Here is a 15489-nt window from a genome sequence, read left to right as displayed (position 1 = left end):
GCTTGATAAATTCTTTATTGCTCTTACATGTGGTCTGCATAAATCTGGATAACCACTAGATGACAGCAAAGACTCACAGAGAATTGTAACTCCCCCACCTCACCCTATTTCCATAACAGATTATGTGAAATAGAAGGAAAACAGGTAATTTGTTTTGCAATTCAGCAAAGTTCATGAGTGATTTGTTCTCCTGTTAATGAGAAATATCACCTTACTTCATCCCTAAACTCCTTTACAGGACTTTTAACAGATCAGATAGCTTGGCACCTCTCCCAGACAGTAATTATTATGATTTGTTGACCTATGACAAGACAATATGATGGAAGGTGCTACCAATTAATTTTCTTTTCCTTTTGTATGGAACCAGGGTGAGGGATTTTTGTTCCCCTTGGACCAAAGTAGCTTGGGATGGAACTCTTATTGAATTAAATTTTTTTGTGCTCTTTGTCATGTTTTTAAAGTTAATGGAAGTGAATATGACAGTATTCAGTCTGCTTTTGAGGAGTTAGGACCATAAACAATGGAAAATTGGAAGTGCCCCTAAATAAGTGGATGCAAGGATCCAAACTGGAATTGTAAAACAAACAAACAAAAAAACTTTACATTGCTTCTGGAAATGTGGACTGGTTTAAGAACCCAGAGAAGTCAGTGGCAGTACTACAACAACAATTTGTTATTTAATAGTTGCATCCATGTGTACTCCAAGTGCTATGTAAATTTATTCATAAGAGTAGCATTTTTATTTCTAAAGGATAACAGTTGTTTCTATGTCATACGTGTCTGGAATGCAGAAAGCCACCAGTTTGAGGAAAATTGTGTCGCATCAGCTAAGATTGCAATAAAGAAGGGAAACTCAGCCTGAAGTGGGAAAAGTGCACTGGGACAGGCAAAAAAAATATGAGGATTGCTGTGTCCCCATTTCATCCCAGCAGCAAGTAATATAAGAAATAGACTTGGAAAATCTAAAAATTACCCAATACACCATTTTTCGAAAAGCCTCTGGGCTTCTGCACACTCTTTAATAATTGGGTCATTAAATAGCTGCTAACACATAAAGCTGTAGTATTAGCTCAGATTTTGTATTGTGAGCTGTGCATTACAAAATGATTTAACAAGCACTTATGATATTTGGCTTCTGCTAGCTTAATTTAACTTTTCCAGGTTAATGTCATGCAAAGAGCATTACATGTCCTTCAGCTACTTTACCTGAACCTGGTTTGAAATTTATCCAAGAGTGTAATGAAATAATAAAGGGAGAATGTTGAGAGAGGGAGACAGGGAGAGCTGCTTCCCCATTCTCTTCAGACACGTGTAAATCCAGGAAGACTTAATTAATTTAAGTCAGTGGAGAGAATAAAAAGAGGACATAAATGTGTTAATGTTCTTCTGTGTTTACTGAAATGAGGAAAGTAAGCGACGCTTGTTGACACAGCCTCTGAACCGCAGCCGCCTCGGTGGTCCCTTTGCACTTCTGTTTCTGAAGAAGGGATGCAGTTGAAAAAAGCATCCTGTGAACTCAGCCAGCATCTGAAATTCTGCTCGTTATCAAAAAGAAATATTCAATAGCTGCTGAGGTATGGAATTGTTTCTCAAAGCCAAGGAGGCAATAATGGTGGCAATAAACTTTCAAAACCTCCCACTGCTTTTTTCAAACAATTTTGATCAGTGTTTGCACAGATACCAGACTTTCAGGGTTTGAAATTCTCTGCTGTAGCTTGATAACCAGGATGTCTTGTTGCTTAAAAAGATGCATAGCCTTCACCCTTTCTTGTGTCATTGCCTTTGCTCTATGGATGCATTTAAATGCATGTTGTTCTTTCTGTGAACCGGCATCTCTGCTCCCAACAGTAATTACATTTCTAATATAAAACTGAAAGCTACTGAATTCTGAAAGCTTTACTTCTAAGTAGGCATGAATAAGTTTGCATAGATAGACTGCAACACCACTCAGTTCATTATTCAGATAGTTATTTAAAGTTTACTGGGGTTAATATATATCATTATTGTGTTGCTCTTTCCCTTTCCGTCTGGGTTTTCTGGGTATAAGTTGACATCTATAATGGGAAATCTCAGGAGGTGGCAAATGACTAGCAAATATGAAGCAGATTGTTAAAAACTAGACAATCGATGCCCTGTTGGGTCATCATTTCAGAGATATTTCCTTACTGAAACAGAATCTCCTGGGTGGACAAAAAAAGCAGCAGGAGCAGGAGGGACTTCCAACTTCCTGCTGGCTTCCCCATTGAATTCCCTTCTGGGCAAGAAGCTTCAGAACCCTTCTTTCCTTCCTTCCTTCCTTCCTTCCTTCCTTCCTTCCTTCCTTCCTTCCTTCCTTCCTTCCTTCCTTCCTTCCTTCCTTCCCTGTCTCCCTCTCCCCATTCCTTCCTTTCCTCTCCTGACTTTTAAGCATTTTCTCCTCTCTCCCTCCCTCCCTCCCTCCCTTCCTTCCTTCCTTCTTTCCTTCCTTCCTTCCTTCCTCCCTTCCCTAGAATGCCACCTTCTCCATTTACCTTGCTTGTGGGAAGCTTGCAGGGAGAAAGCCACTGGGGAAGTCAGCAGGAAGTTGCCACAAAGACCAGCAGGCAGGTAATAGCTACTGCTGGGTGGGGGAAGGTGCGGAGGATGCAGGTCTGGAATATTACATAGGGATGCATGAGAGGTGCTATATGGATTGGAAAGAGGGTGTTGGTGTGTGCTACAGATGCTTTGTACATCAGGGAAGCTGTGGGGTGGGTAGTGTAGATCAGATTAGTGTCCTGGAGTATGTGACATATGCTGTAAGGCTGGGTAGGACATGTGGGAGTATGGGAAGAGTCAAGAAAGGTATGTGGAGGGTCATGGGATATATAAGTGTCATGCATGTCAAATAGAGCATGAGGGGACATGAGTCAAGAAGAATGTGCGGGCACATTATTAAAGTTTTTTTTACCCTCTTTCTTTATCAATTTATACATTCATGCTTCTTTCTCCTAAGAGACACTGTTTTAATACAGTACATATTTTAAAAACCCAAATTTCTTAAACATAATATATTTTGGGATGTTATTTGCACCAATATATAAATATGTATGTAAATTTCTCCTTAATGTATGTATTTCTTGATCAGAGAATTTACACTGCAGCCTGTTGAAAGGTATAAACATGAAAGATAGCTATATATTCATCTGCATATAGATTAAAAAATGTTCACATTAAAATATAAATCAAACAAAATTACTTCTGTTTGTGTATGAGATATTTGAGAGTTATTCCAGCAGTAGATATGGTAAAGGAAATCTGTAATGGATTTATTTTGCCTCAGATGGTATGATCTACCAAATGAAATGTCATGAGGTCATGGATAAGTGCAGCAAATTATTGATCATGACAGCTAGAATATACTTGGAAAATCTGCCAAAATTAATACTAATATATATTTAGAAATGTTACATAAAATATCCTATATTTGAGGAAATTGATAGAAAACTAAGTGGAATACAGAAAAGAGCATTCATAAAGATTAATATTAAGGTAAATGTACAGAGAAGTGGTATCTTTATTTTAGTTGCATGCAAAAAGTATGTATCTAAAGAAATAGGAAGGCCAAATACACTCCATAACAGCTGCAGATTTCAGATCAAGTCAATCTTGAGCCAGTGAGACTCGAACTGCCAAACTGCTGGCAGTCAGCAGTCAGCACAATTAGCCTGCAAAACTGCATTCTAACCACTGCGTCACCACAGCTCATATGGGGGAGTGCTGTTCCAGAGGGCAGGAGAAGAAGACTAGTCTCCAAAGTCCCATAAGACAATGCTGTATGGAGCATGTTGACCCTGCGATATTTTATTAGAGGGACAGAAATAATCAAAGAGAAGCAATCCTGCAGATATTTAGACTCTAAGCTATGAAGAATTTCATAGATGACAACCATCTTCTTAATTTGGACCCATAAGTAATGGTGTCTCAGGGACTAAACAAGGGGTAACCCTTGCATTTGAGAACAGCTGTAGGTCTGAATGGTCTTCAAGGATACCCCTCATAGTATGTCCTTGTGTATCAAAGTAGTCCAAATAATAGGCAACCTGAAAATTAATGATCATTTTTTTATGTCCAAGTTTTTTATTAATTTTCCAATATTGCATTTACATATTTGAAAAATAGCATGGCAGTTGAGCATCGTAATTCCATTACATTTAAATATCATCAGTACAAATCTCAAAGTATTACAACAACAAATTCCCTCTCTTTCCCCCATAAGATCTACTATCATATTCAGATCAATACAGTTCTTATTCTATCAATGAAACAAAAACTACCTTTCTAATATTCATCAATAATCTTCAGTCTATACATATCTTAATTAATTTGACAAATTAAAATCTTAAGGGAAAATCAATTACCAGGTTACTGATTTGCTAAAAGTTTGAATGTTTATAGATAACTAAGACTTAAATTTAAGATATTGTCATGAGTTGAGACACAGGTTAAATAAAACTTAGAAGTATAAATACTAATAATTAAATTTGTATATTAGCTTGTGGTATAAATGCTGATGGTTTATTTATTTATTTATTTTTCTCTTTTTCTGGAAAGGAAGAAAGGAAAGAAATAGAAAAAGGAAAAGAAAAGAAAAATTATTAGCCCCAAATATGAGATAGGAGACTGAGAAATTTGGATCATTTAAAATCTGGAAATGATAAAGATTAAACGTTAAATTTAAATATTAATGAAAAATTAAAGTTAAGAAAAACTTATTAGGCTATTGTCTAAAAAATTAATGATCATTTGAAGGGCCTCCTAATTGAGGTATGATTGGCATGCAAGATGATATGAATCTGCGTTAAAATCATGTTACACTTAAAAAACACCTGCTGCTTGGCATTGTGTGGATGTGATACCACAAAAAAATAATTAAGTTTTACCAATCTTATCACTAAATTTAGGCCTTAATATGGGTTTGTGCACATTTTCATTGGGACTCTATCTTATCTTAGCTATGATTCTGACAGTTCTTTCTGGAACCTACTCAACTGCCCTCCAATCTTCATAAATCTAATCTCTCCCAATCTCTAAGGAGTCACACTAGGTTCTGAGAACCACTCATCCAGTTCACATCACCCTAATCAATCAGCCTAACCTTATAAAGAAGTGATGCATCTCATTTCTTATGAGTGAGTTGCCTGAAAGCCCAGAATGGTTTTGAATAACAGTTACTTGGGGACAATTAAGGTAAAGGGAGTTTTGTATTGGGAAATGGGCAATTATTGCCAATCTTACAATCCTTGTGGAAATGAACACTATTTTTATTTCATTTTTGCTGTATTTCTATATTCCTTCCTTCCTCCCCTCTTTCCCTCCCTCCCTCCCTCTCTCCCTCTTCTTTATTATGGTAAAGAAGCCAGTAACAGAAAGGGAAAATCAATTCTATTTTACTCCTAAAATTTAAGGACAGAATATATTTTCCACTGCACTAAAACTCGTGCGGTGTTGTCTTGCCATCAGCCGAGGGTTCTTGAGGTCACCACTTAATAGCATAGGTTGGCAAAGCTTTCTGTTTCCATCTGAAAGACAGCCAGAACAATGGTCTGATCCAGGAATCTCAATTATCTCACTGTACAATCTCCAGTACAATTATGTCTGTCTGTCTATCTGACTGATTGATTGTCATTGTTATTTTTCACCACAACTTTGTTGTACATGGTTTTTAGAAACCAATGGCTTTGGGGTTTGTTTGTTTTTTCATTGCCAAAATACATGTTGGCAAATCCTGATTACTATTAATGTTTCTACTATAGTAGCATCTCTTTTGTTGACTCTTGAAAAATCCACTCCTACAGAAATCCATGGATTTTTCTTCCCTTTCTTCCATATAATGTGTTGATCGATATTGACCCAGAAAATTGAAAAAAGTGCAATGTAAGCTGTAAAATCATAAAGTGATGGACTTCTAAAATTACTCTCAAGATTCCCAGTTTACATATTCATAAAAATTGTTTTTTCAACCTGATTCAGCTGAGCAGAACGATTGGCGGTTACTTGTAAATCTCTTTGGACTGCCGTGTGTTCCAATTTGTTGGATATCTTGGTTTAAAAATGGAAAGATTAAATTATTCCTTCTTTTGAATTAACACTTTGTCAAAGATACCTATTTTCATATTCTATGCCCCAATATATGTAATAGAAATGTCAAGCTTCAGATTAAACAAGCAAACAAACAAAGAACCACTCACTTTCTTATCTCCTTTTCCTTTCATTTCACCACAGAAGACAAGATATGGACAGTGATGCAGCACAATAACACAGAATTGACTCATGTCCACGGATCTGATCCTAGGAAGCCATACACCATGAACTTCAGTTACAATAGCAGCGGGGATCAGCTGGAAGCAATAACAAATAATGCTGAATATTGTGAGCAGGAGACAATTTACCATTGCAAAAAGTCACGTCTGCTGAATTCCCCAAGTAAGTGCCATCAAGTGAAATCTTTCTGGTTTTTATTTTTGTTTTTATTGTTTTAGTGTCTATAATACAGCAATATGCATATTCTCAAATAAGGTTGAATAATTGAAATGAGAGTATAGCTAGTATTTATTTATATTCTGCCTTTATTATTTTTATAAATAATTCAAGGTGGTGAACCTACGTAATATTCCTTCCTTCTTCCTATTTTCTCCACTACAATAACCCTGTGAATGGGTGTTGGACTGAGATAGAGTGACTGGCCCAAAGTCAATAATACAAAATGATAGGAAGTATAAAATAGTAGAAAACATTTTAAAAAGCAATATCTTAATAGCAAATACTACTTTATGTTGGTGATACATAATAGTGTTATCTTTTAAAAGCAACTTCTATATGGTCAGCTTGTTCCATTTATTTAAGACAAATTAAGAGGATGTGAAAATCTTATAATTATATCAAATAATTATAAGATTAACCAAAATCTTATAATTATAAATAACAACTATTGATGTTACCATACATAAATCAAAACTGTTCTTATACAGGGCTAACACGTCCATGTTGAAAAATCCAGGTGACCCACTAAAAGGCAGCAAAGAGATACAGAAACACTAATTCTTTTATGACTACTTATATTCTTCATTTAAGTAAATACAGTTTTCTCAATATTTGGAGTAGACAGAATTAAAGCTCTTTCTAAGTAATCAATAGGGCAGAATAGCTAATAATTATGGGGAGTAACAGAACTTCAATCATTAACAGAGAAGTACTCTTGTTAAAAGCACTCTTCATACATAACTAATTAGTATGTAATTAGCATTTGGGAGAGCTCATAAAGAGATAAAGATTATTTTTTTTTTCAAAATGAAGCCAGACATGTTTATGAAAAATGCTTTATTATACATTTGCAATTTAATACTTGGCAGCTGAAATCAGGAACTCTTGAGATGGTTTTGACTGAAATATTAAGAATATCTCATAAAGGGATTTGATATTAGTTTAACAAAATGAATCTTTTGTTCTTTATTTATTTTTATCTCACATTCATTGTTTTTATAAGTAACTCAAGAACATAGCTAATATTCCTCCTCCTATTTTTTTTTTCACAACAACAACTCTGTAAAGTGGGTTGGGCTAAGAGAGAGTGAGTGAGTGGCCCAAAGTTATACAACCGGTTTTCATGCCTAAGGAGGGACTAGAACTCGCAGTCTCCTGGTTTCAAGCTTGGTACCTTAACTTCCAGACCAAACTGGCTGAATTTTTCTTAGATCAAATAGGGCTCTTCTTCCTTAATTGGCTAATTAATTTAGCTCTATATCTTACAGAAGAAGGTGAATCTATGCTCTCCAGCTTAATCAGAAGCTAAAGTGATTAAAAATAAAATAACAAACAAATAATGATTTGTCAAAAATGCTTTTATCTATACTTCAATTGATCATTTTCTTGTCACTATCCCAAACAGTATTTGTCAGTTGTCTATAGGTGTTGTTATACACAGTGCTTTTTCTGTAAAAAAAAAAAAAAAGTGCCAGAATTCACACATGTCATACAACCCGCCTTGCCTACCCTACAAGGTTCCAGCCAAAAAAAGGTGCCAGAACTCTGTTCTGGGCGTTCTATGACAAAAAAAGCCCTGGTTATTTCAAACAATAGGGAACATAGCCTCCTGTCTTCTGAGAATATTTAATGGTTCTCAGATGCATCTTCTACAACAGGGGTGTCAAACTGCCGTCCCACGGGCCAGATGCATCATGCAGAAGCCACACCCACCCAGCTCCAGCAAAGGGAAAGAAGTTGCGATATGTCACGACATATCACCTGTCACGGCGAGTTTGACATCCCTGTTCTACAATGTAATTATCACTTGACTAATTAAAATTTTCATTTTGAGAATGATTGCCTACAACCTATTCATGATGGTGCCTTGTTTCTTCCTGGCAAAGCTGACACTTGTTTTTTTTTTGCATATTTTTGTTTTAAAAGTCATTCTACATAGAAGGAATCAAAAAATGTGTAATGCAAATATATAATTGTCATCAAAGAAGAAATGTTAAATGGCTTGCAGTATGTTATTACTAGAAAATGCTTGAACTGCTATACATAAGTGGTTCTTCAGAAAATGGGAGTGATATTTTCAAAGTTCAAAGGGATGGTTTAATAGCTACCTCTCTAGCCTTTATTTATGCAATCAAAGTTCTATGTATCTTACGTTGGAGCAAGATGCTCAGATTGTTTAGGTTGAAGTACGCCATAAATAAGCTATTTTGGGAGAGGAACAAATGTGATTATTAAAAACATGCTGTTTACAGGTAGTCCTTGACTTAACGACCACAATTGAGCCCAAAATTAAGACAGTTGGGGAATTCTGGAAGTTGAAATCCACAGATGTTAAAGTTCCCAAGATTTAGAAACATTGCTATAAAGTAATGGATCCTGTCATACTAATGCCTTCCACTGGTTATGCTCCTTGGTGCAAGTGCTATCTGCCTGTATGCCCATCCATCCATCATTTATTTTTATCACCTTATTGATTAAAATAGTAACTCAAGCTATTTTGTCTTCCTGAAAGATTTTAGGCTTGATTGCCAAAACCTCACGTGATTTGGTTTAAATCATGTACTTTTGTTTTAAAATATAAATATTTTAATTGAGTTTATAGGTTTTATAGGCCTGTTTTGAAGAAACCATGCACATTATGGTGCCTGCAAGGCACCATAAATGAAAAGGAACAGTGCCACTGAATGTGAACAGTCCAATAGAGAAGATGATCTTCACAGGATATTTTAGAATACTTAAAATGCTAATGAAGATGCTAGATTTATATTGTACTAGAACAGCCTTCCCCAAATTTGTGCTTTCCAATAGTCTAAGAATTTTAATCGTAGCATATACTGTACTGTAAGGAGAAACTCAGGTTGACCAAGTAGATGGAAGGAGATAGAGCAAATCTTTACAAGTAGAATAAGCTGGCAAGCAGACATACATAATTGGATCTGGCTACTGTGCAAACAAAGACAATCTTTTACAGGCTGTCCAAGTCAAAAGATGCAACTAAAAGGCTTGCATAGACAGTCATTTTGTGACCTTGAAAGGACATCATAGGCCAAGGAACCTTGTAACTTGTAGCTCCCAGCTAGCTTCTCAGATGACACAGAAGAGCACAGATTTAAATTTAAAGGATTCTAGCATTAGTGGTTGTTGATCCATAATAACTTTTACTGAAAAAGAAGATAAGTTAGTGCAGAAACAAGTTTTTGCATGGTGATTCTAAAAATTGAAGAAAAGGAAAGTTTATTGCAGCTTTCTCAGATTTATTGACATATTGAGTATATATAAGAAAGGTGACCATATGCAGGGATGTGCTGAAATCAGGTTGTATGTTTCGTAAGAGCCAATTGTTGATTTTTTGAGGGGAATTTTGTAAATTGGCTGAGTAGAACTGAGTGTTTGGCCACAATAAAGCCAGCAGAAGCAGTTGTTACACATTTATTTAGCACACATTTACACACGTTTTTAAAGTAAAGTGATTTAGAATCTTTGAGTTTGAAACCAAACAAGAGGAAAGATTAAGTTGGAGAGTATATGTAGATGAAATTAGCTATTTAACTACAATGTTTGTTCAATTCTTGTTTAACCAAAAATAACACTGATGGTTGGATGGTTCTAATTGAATGTGAATACCGTATTTTCTGGCGTATAAGATGACTTGGCGTATAAGACGACCCCCAACTTTTGAGAAGATTTTCATGAAAGTCGTCTTATACGCTGGAAAATATGGGTACTTTAACTTTCATCCCAATGGGACTAGCTGGCCCCTTTCGTTCCAGAGGAAGCCTGCCAGACCGCTTCCGGGACGACACCCCATGGGTAGATCGCTCTGTCATCTGTGCAGCGAGAGCACCAGCCACGGCAGCTGGTTGCCAAAGAAGCGGCCGAGCACGGAGGAGGAAACGCTGAGTGTCCATCCGTTGGGGTCTCAGGGCTTCTGGCACTCAGCGCAATGGCACCGGGTGCAGTCAACCCCAAGGAAGTGGCACCCTCTGCGCAGCCCGCCAGCTCCCACCAGCTGCTTCTGCCACCCACCTGAGCAGAGGCTGGTGGCGGGGTGCTTTCCCTGGGGGAGGAAAAGCCCCGCTCGCACTGCCTCCCTCCACTGCCCTAGACTGGGAGGAGCAGGATCCCTGCCTGAGGGGCAAACGCTTCTGCGATATTGCTGGCTTTCTGCGAGTGCTGAGCAGCACTTCGGCAGCAAGGGGGGGCGGGGGCACTTTTTCTCGGGAAGCCCTCGCCGCTGACCCAACATGGGCATTCTTACTCAGCTGGCTCTCCGCCAGCTCTCCCGCCATTGGTCCGCCAACGCTCCAACCTCGCCCCTTCCTCCTGGCTGTTTCTCGGAGGGACACTTTTCTAGGGCTATTTGGCTGCGTGGGTCCCTTAAACTCTCATCCGGACAGCCAATCCCCGTGCCAAGGGGTGAGGAGCATGGGGCGCAGGATACCGGGAGCTTGCTTTGATGTACCCATATTTTCTGGTGTATAAGATGACTGGGCGTATAAGACGACCACCAACTTTTGAGAAGATTTTTATGGTTTAGAAAGTCGTCTTACACACCGGAAAATACGTATCTGTTTTAGTTCATTCTGAAAAAAAATATGTTTAGGGACTCTAAACTTTAAGTACCAGTTCTTAAATATATTTAGAGGCATCAACAGAAGGAATATTCTGTATTCTGTTTAAGAATACAGAACTAAGTGTCACATTTCTGCATATTATTGTAACCATTTTAATAAGCACTTCAAAAAATACATTTCAGACATGGATAACATTTCATACTACAGCATCACAAATACAAGATTCACACCAAAAAGTATATTGTTATAAAATATTTAATAGGGCTGATAGGTAATTTATACTTGAAATTTAAATAAAGCATTCTTGGTTCTAGAATTAAAAGATCAACCCTGATGTGCAGAATTCAGCTCTGTTTTTTGACAAATTGCTCATGAAATATAATCACTTCTGTTGAGTTAAAATGGTCAAATATGTTCAAAACTGCTGTGGAAAAATATTGTTATCTTTCATTGCTCAAATAATTGCTGGTTAAGTGCTCATACTTATCATTTTAGTACCATTTGTGGCTTAATCCTTTTGTTGACATGGTGATGTCTTGGCATATACACACATAGATATATATACATATATATGCAATGGTGGGATTCAAATATGTGAACAACCGGTTCTCTGTGTGGATGCCGCTTCTGAAAGTTCATTCTGGGCCTGGGCAACAAAAAATTAGCTACTGGTTCTACCAAACTGGTTCGAACTGGCTGAATTACACCACTATATATATGTATACACAAACACATATATAAGGGTACATACAAATACTACCTCTTTAAAAGGCCTTTTTATCTTCCATTTTTAAAATCTTATTTTAAAAGTTTGAGAGATTGAGGAAAAAGGCATTTAGTGCATATTAAATGTGGTACAATGCTTTTTTGCAAAAAATAATTTACTTTTATGACTTATATGAATTATATAAAAACATAATGAAAAAATACTGGATTTTTTTTTCAAATTGATTTTGGATATTGTGACTGAATTCTCCCAGAGATCCAAAAAGTCCTTAGTAGTCTGAAGTAAGAGAGGCTTTGAAATAAAATCCCTTAGAGATTTGTATTAATATATACAAATTTAGGCGAGACTCAATCAAATTAACTTGCAAGTTAAGGATCACATGTTTCATGAAGAAGATCTCACAATGGTTTTGTCTACAGTAGGAGGTATTTCTCTTTTTATTTTCTTTTTATTTAGCTTGTATTAACTAATGAGGCAATTTTATGAGTGGCAATTTACTGATGGGAAAGTAAATGTGATAAAAGTTCCTGGACTGTATAATATTTCTTCTCCACTCTTCTATTTTCTAATACTAAGTTTAATATTCATCTGGCAAGTTTTACTTACTGGCTGTCAACCCTATCAGGTAGACAAGGTCAAGAAACATGTTATGGCAGGGATTCCAGGAATATTTTTTATGATTATAGGCTACAATTATAATATAATTTGAAAGCCCCTTTCCCGCCTTATGCCACACGATATCACGGTGGGATAGAGCATCATACTGGTGTTGAAAGCACTGAGGTGCTTCTGACTTGAAAGGAATAGCCAGTGATGTCACCGTTGTCTGGGGAAGGCCAGTTGGGGGCTCCTTTCACGTCCCCAACAGGATCTAGAGTGAAGGATGGGAACTCAACCTGACTCACAGCATTTGGGACTTGGAAGAAGTCTTACTAGCCTTCAATCCAGTGTCTTAACCATGCAAGCCACTGTGCTTCTTACAGCAGGGTTGGTTATCTATCTTTCTTTCTGTCTGTCTATCTATCTATCTATCTATCTATCTATCTATCTATCTATCTATCTATCTATCTATCTATGCTAAGTTATCTTTCCCCTTAATTGCTTGCTCACTCCTTCTCTGTTCCTAATCTTTCATGCTGACAAATTAGGGCTTTCTAGGTGCTATTGAGGTTTTCTGCTTAAGGCAAAGACAGCTGCAATGCAAGGATCAAGACCAGGGAGCGGGACATGAAAATATGGATACTCTTTGACCAAAATTTCCATTACTAAGCAAAGCAGTTTTTAAGTGAGTCTCTCCTGAGTTTATCATCCTTTTGTTGCCACAGTTGTTAAACTAGTAACTGTAGTTAAGTAAAACATGCAGTATTTAGCTAATCCAGTTTCTCCATTAACTTTGCTTGGTGGAAATTGGCTGAGAAGGTCATATATGGTGCTCACATGATCCTAGGATGCTGCAACCATGATAAATACATGCCAGTTGCCAAGTGTCTGCATTTTGATCACATAACCATGGGGATGCTATGATGGTTGTAAGACCGAGGACCAGTCATAAGTAATTTTTTCCAGTGCTGTTATAACTTTGAATGGTTGTAATAGTTGAAACAATGGTTGCCTGTAGGCAATTAATAAGGTGTGTCCAAAAGACAGAATGCTGCTAGGAAGATATTGCTGCAGCAAGTGGCCATGGAGCCAGAATGCAATGTAAAGTCAGAAAAAAATGACATTGCTTTCAGTTCTAGTGCTCTTCAATTTTTATGGTGCAGCAAGTCCTGTGAAGACTCATTTATCGCCACTTGTTGGGCAAACATGTGGATTGAGCACATTATCTGCAGGAAAGGATTTTGCTTTGCTTAAACTTTGAGTGAAATAGTCTTTTGATATGCCTTGGCACTTTCTTTCTACTTGGTGGGCTGGCCAAAACACATTGTTTCTCTCTTTAATGGTGGCTCTTGTGCATACTCAGAAGTCATTTCTTTTCAGCTCGCCCTGTCTTAGCACTTCATGGAGATGGAGCATCTTATCTCTGTGAGGTGTTTCTTTTGTGTGTGTGCTGACATTGCTAGCTGAAAGCCACAAGAATGCAATTTGGCTGCATCCCACAGTCCAGAGATACACAAACGTAGAAGCAAAGAATCTTTTTTTATCTATAGTTCAAGATGACAACTGGAATATAGTCAAGGCTTGGTATGGGTTGAGACCAGGAATCTAATAAAAAAAACAACAAAGTCAAGAGAAAAGACAAGAAACATGGGGAAATGGAATCAGAGCATAGCATGATAAGGCAAAATACTACAGAGCTGAGACTTGAAAGGTTATCCTCAGCAATTTCTCCCAGGGAGCGAGATCAATAAATCAGCCATGCTGAGCCTGTATCCATGCTGAGTCTATATCCTATATTTATCAGAGTCTGCCTTTTGGATGACCTCTCTGACCTGTAGAGTTCAGCCCTCTGCCCTTGGATCCTTAAGATTTGCTTCTGCTTGGGGCTGGGTGGATGAACCTCAGGCTCTGAGATATGGGTGCAGACAGGAGTCCTGGGCCTTGGTGGATCTGCCTCAGTCAGGGTGCAGTCCTGGTCTACAACCAAGATGGTTACCCTCTCCAGGACTGTTATCCTTAGACATCCCCAGCTGAATTATTTCCTCTTCTTCATCATCCAAAAAGAATCCAGCAGGGCCATAACGGATAAGGTCAAGGTGCAAAAATCTTGCTTTCATGAGGTGAAGTACTTTATAAAGTCAGAGTATTCATGAAAAACAGAATGGTTCCAATTTACTTTACCAAGAACCACCCCATTAACACAAAGTGTTGAAGGGAAGAGGTGATGCCACAACATGTATTACTTTCCCTTCTGTACATTTATTTATTTATTTATTTTTTTAAAAAAGCTGCAACATGAATACTCTCAGGTGGCATTCTTGGCTATGCAATTTCAGTAAAAGGCCTATTGTTGCTGCTGCTGCTGCTGCCGGTGATGATGATGACGATGATTTATCACACAGTCAGCCACATGTTCAGACTGGGTTTGGCATTTTTATCCACCTATCGAGTCCTTCCCAAGGACCTAGGATAGGCAGATGTGAATGTTCAATGGTGTTAAAGATATTGTTGCAGGATGGAAGCTGTTCTGAGTAAAACTTCCTTTTCCAATTGACTAGTGATGATTTTGTCACTGGTATTCAAGTGGTGCTCCAGCTGTTTTGGGATTGCACCCAAGGGACCTATTTCTATTGGCATTACCTTTGCTTTCTTTTGCCACAGTTGTTCTATTTCTATTTGCAGGTCTTTGTATTTTGTTATCTTCTCTAGTTCTTTTTCTTCTATTCTGCTGTCTCCAGGTACTGCCACATTCACTATCCAGGCTTTTTTGTCTTTTGTATTGATAATTGATAAGTCTGGGGTGTTATGTGGCAGGTGCATGTCTGTCTGAATTCTAAAGTCCCAGATCAACTTAGCTTTTTCATTTTCTATTGCTTTCTCTATTTTATGGTTCACCAGTTCTTGCTTGCAGGCAAATTGTATTTCTTGCATACAGTATCTTCCAAAGTACCATTGTTACTATTTTGTCATGTCATTGTTTGTAGTAAGCCTGTGTGATCTTCTTGCAGTAGCTAACCAGTAGTCCACTGTTTCTTCAGCTTCTTTGCCGAGGCAACACTTGCTGTCTGTTGTTGTCCTCTCAATTCT

At 37.5% G+C, this 15489-nt stretch overlaps 1 protein-coding gene across 4 annotated transcripts in view; it reads left to right on the top strand.

Moving 5' to 3' along the window:
• The window catches only part of CNTNAP5 (contactin associated protein family member 5), a 382046-nt gene that overhangs the window by 264294 nt on the left and 102263 nt on the right, over positions 1-15489 (top strand). For 3 of the 4 annotated variants that reach the window (XR_005554022.1, XM_039321794.1, XM_039321792.1), the window contains one exon: positions 6244-6444. Coding sequence is in view for 3 of the 4 variants with exons in the window: in XM_039321794.1 (XP_039177728.1) it covers positions 6244-6444 (201 nt within the window). In the remaining variant the exon portion in view is untranslated. The remainder of the gene's footprint in view (positions 1-6243; positions 6445-15489) is intronic. The other variant, XM_039321793.1, reaches the window with a different exon arrangement.

Source organism: Crotalus tigris, unplaced genomic scaffold (genome assembly GCF_016545835.1).
Source record: "Crotalus tigris isolate CLP2741 ecotype Arizona unplaced genomic scaffold, ASM1654583v1 scf7180000023829.5930981, whole genome shotgun sequence".
Taxonomy (NCBI): Eukaryota; Metazoa; Chordata; class Lepidosauria; order Squamata; family Viperidae; genus Crotalus; species Crotalus tigris.
The sequence above is the reverse complement of the archived record's forward strand: the minus strand, read 5'-3'. Positions and strand labels throughout refer to the sequence as shown.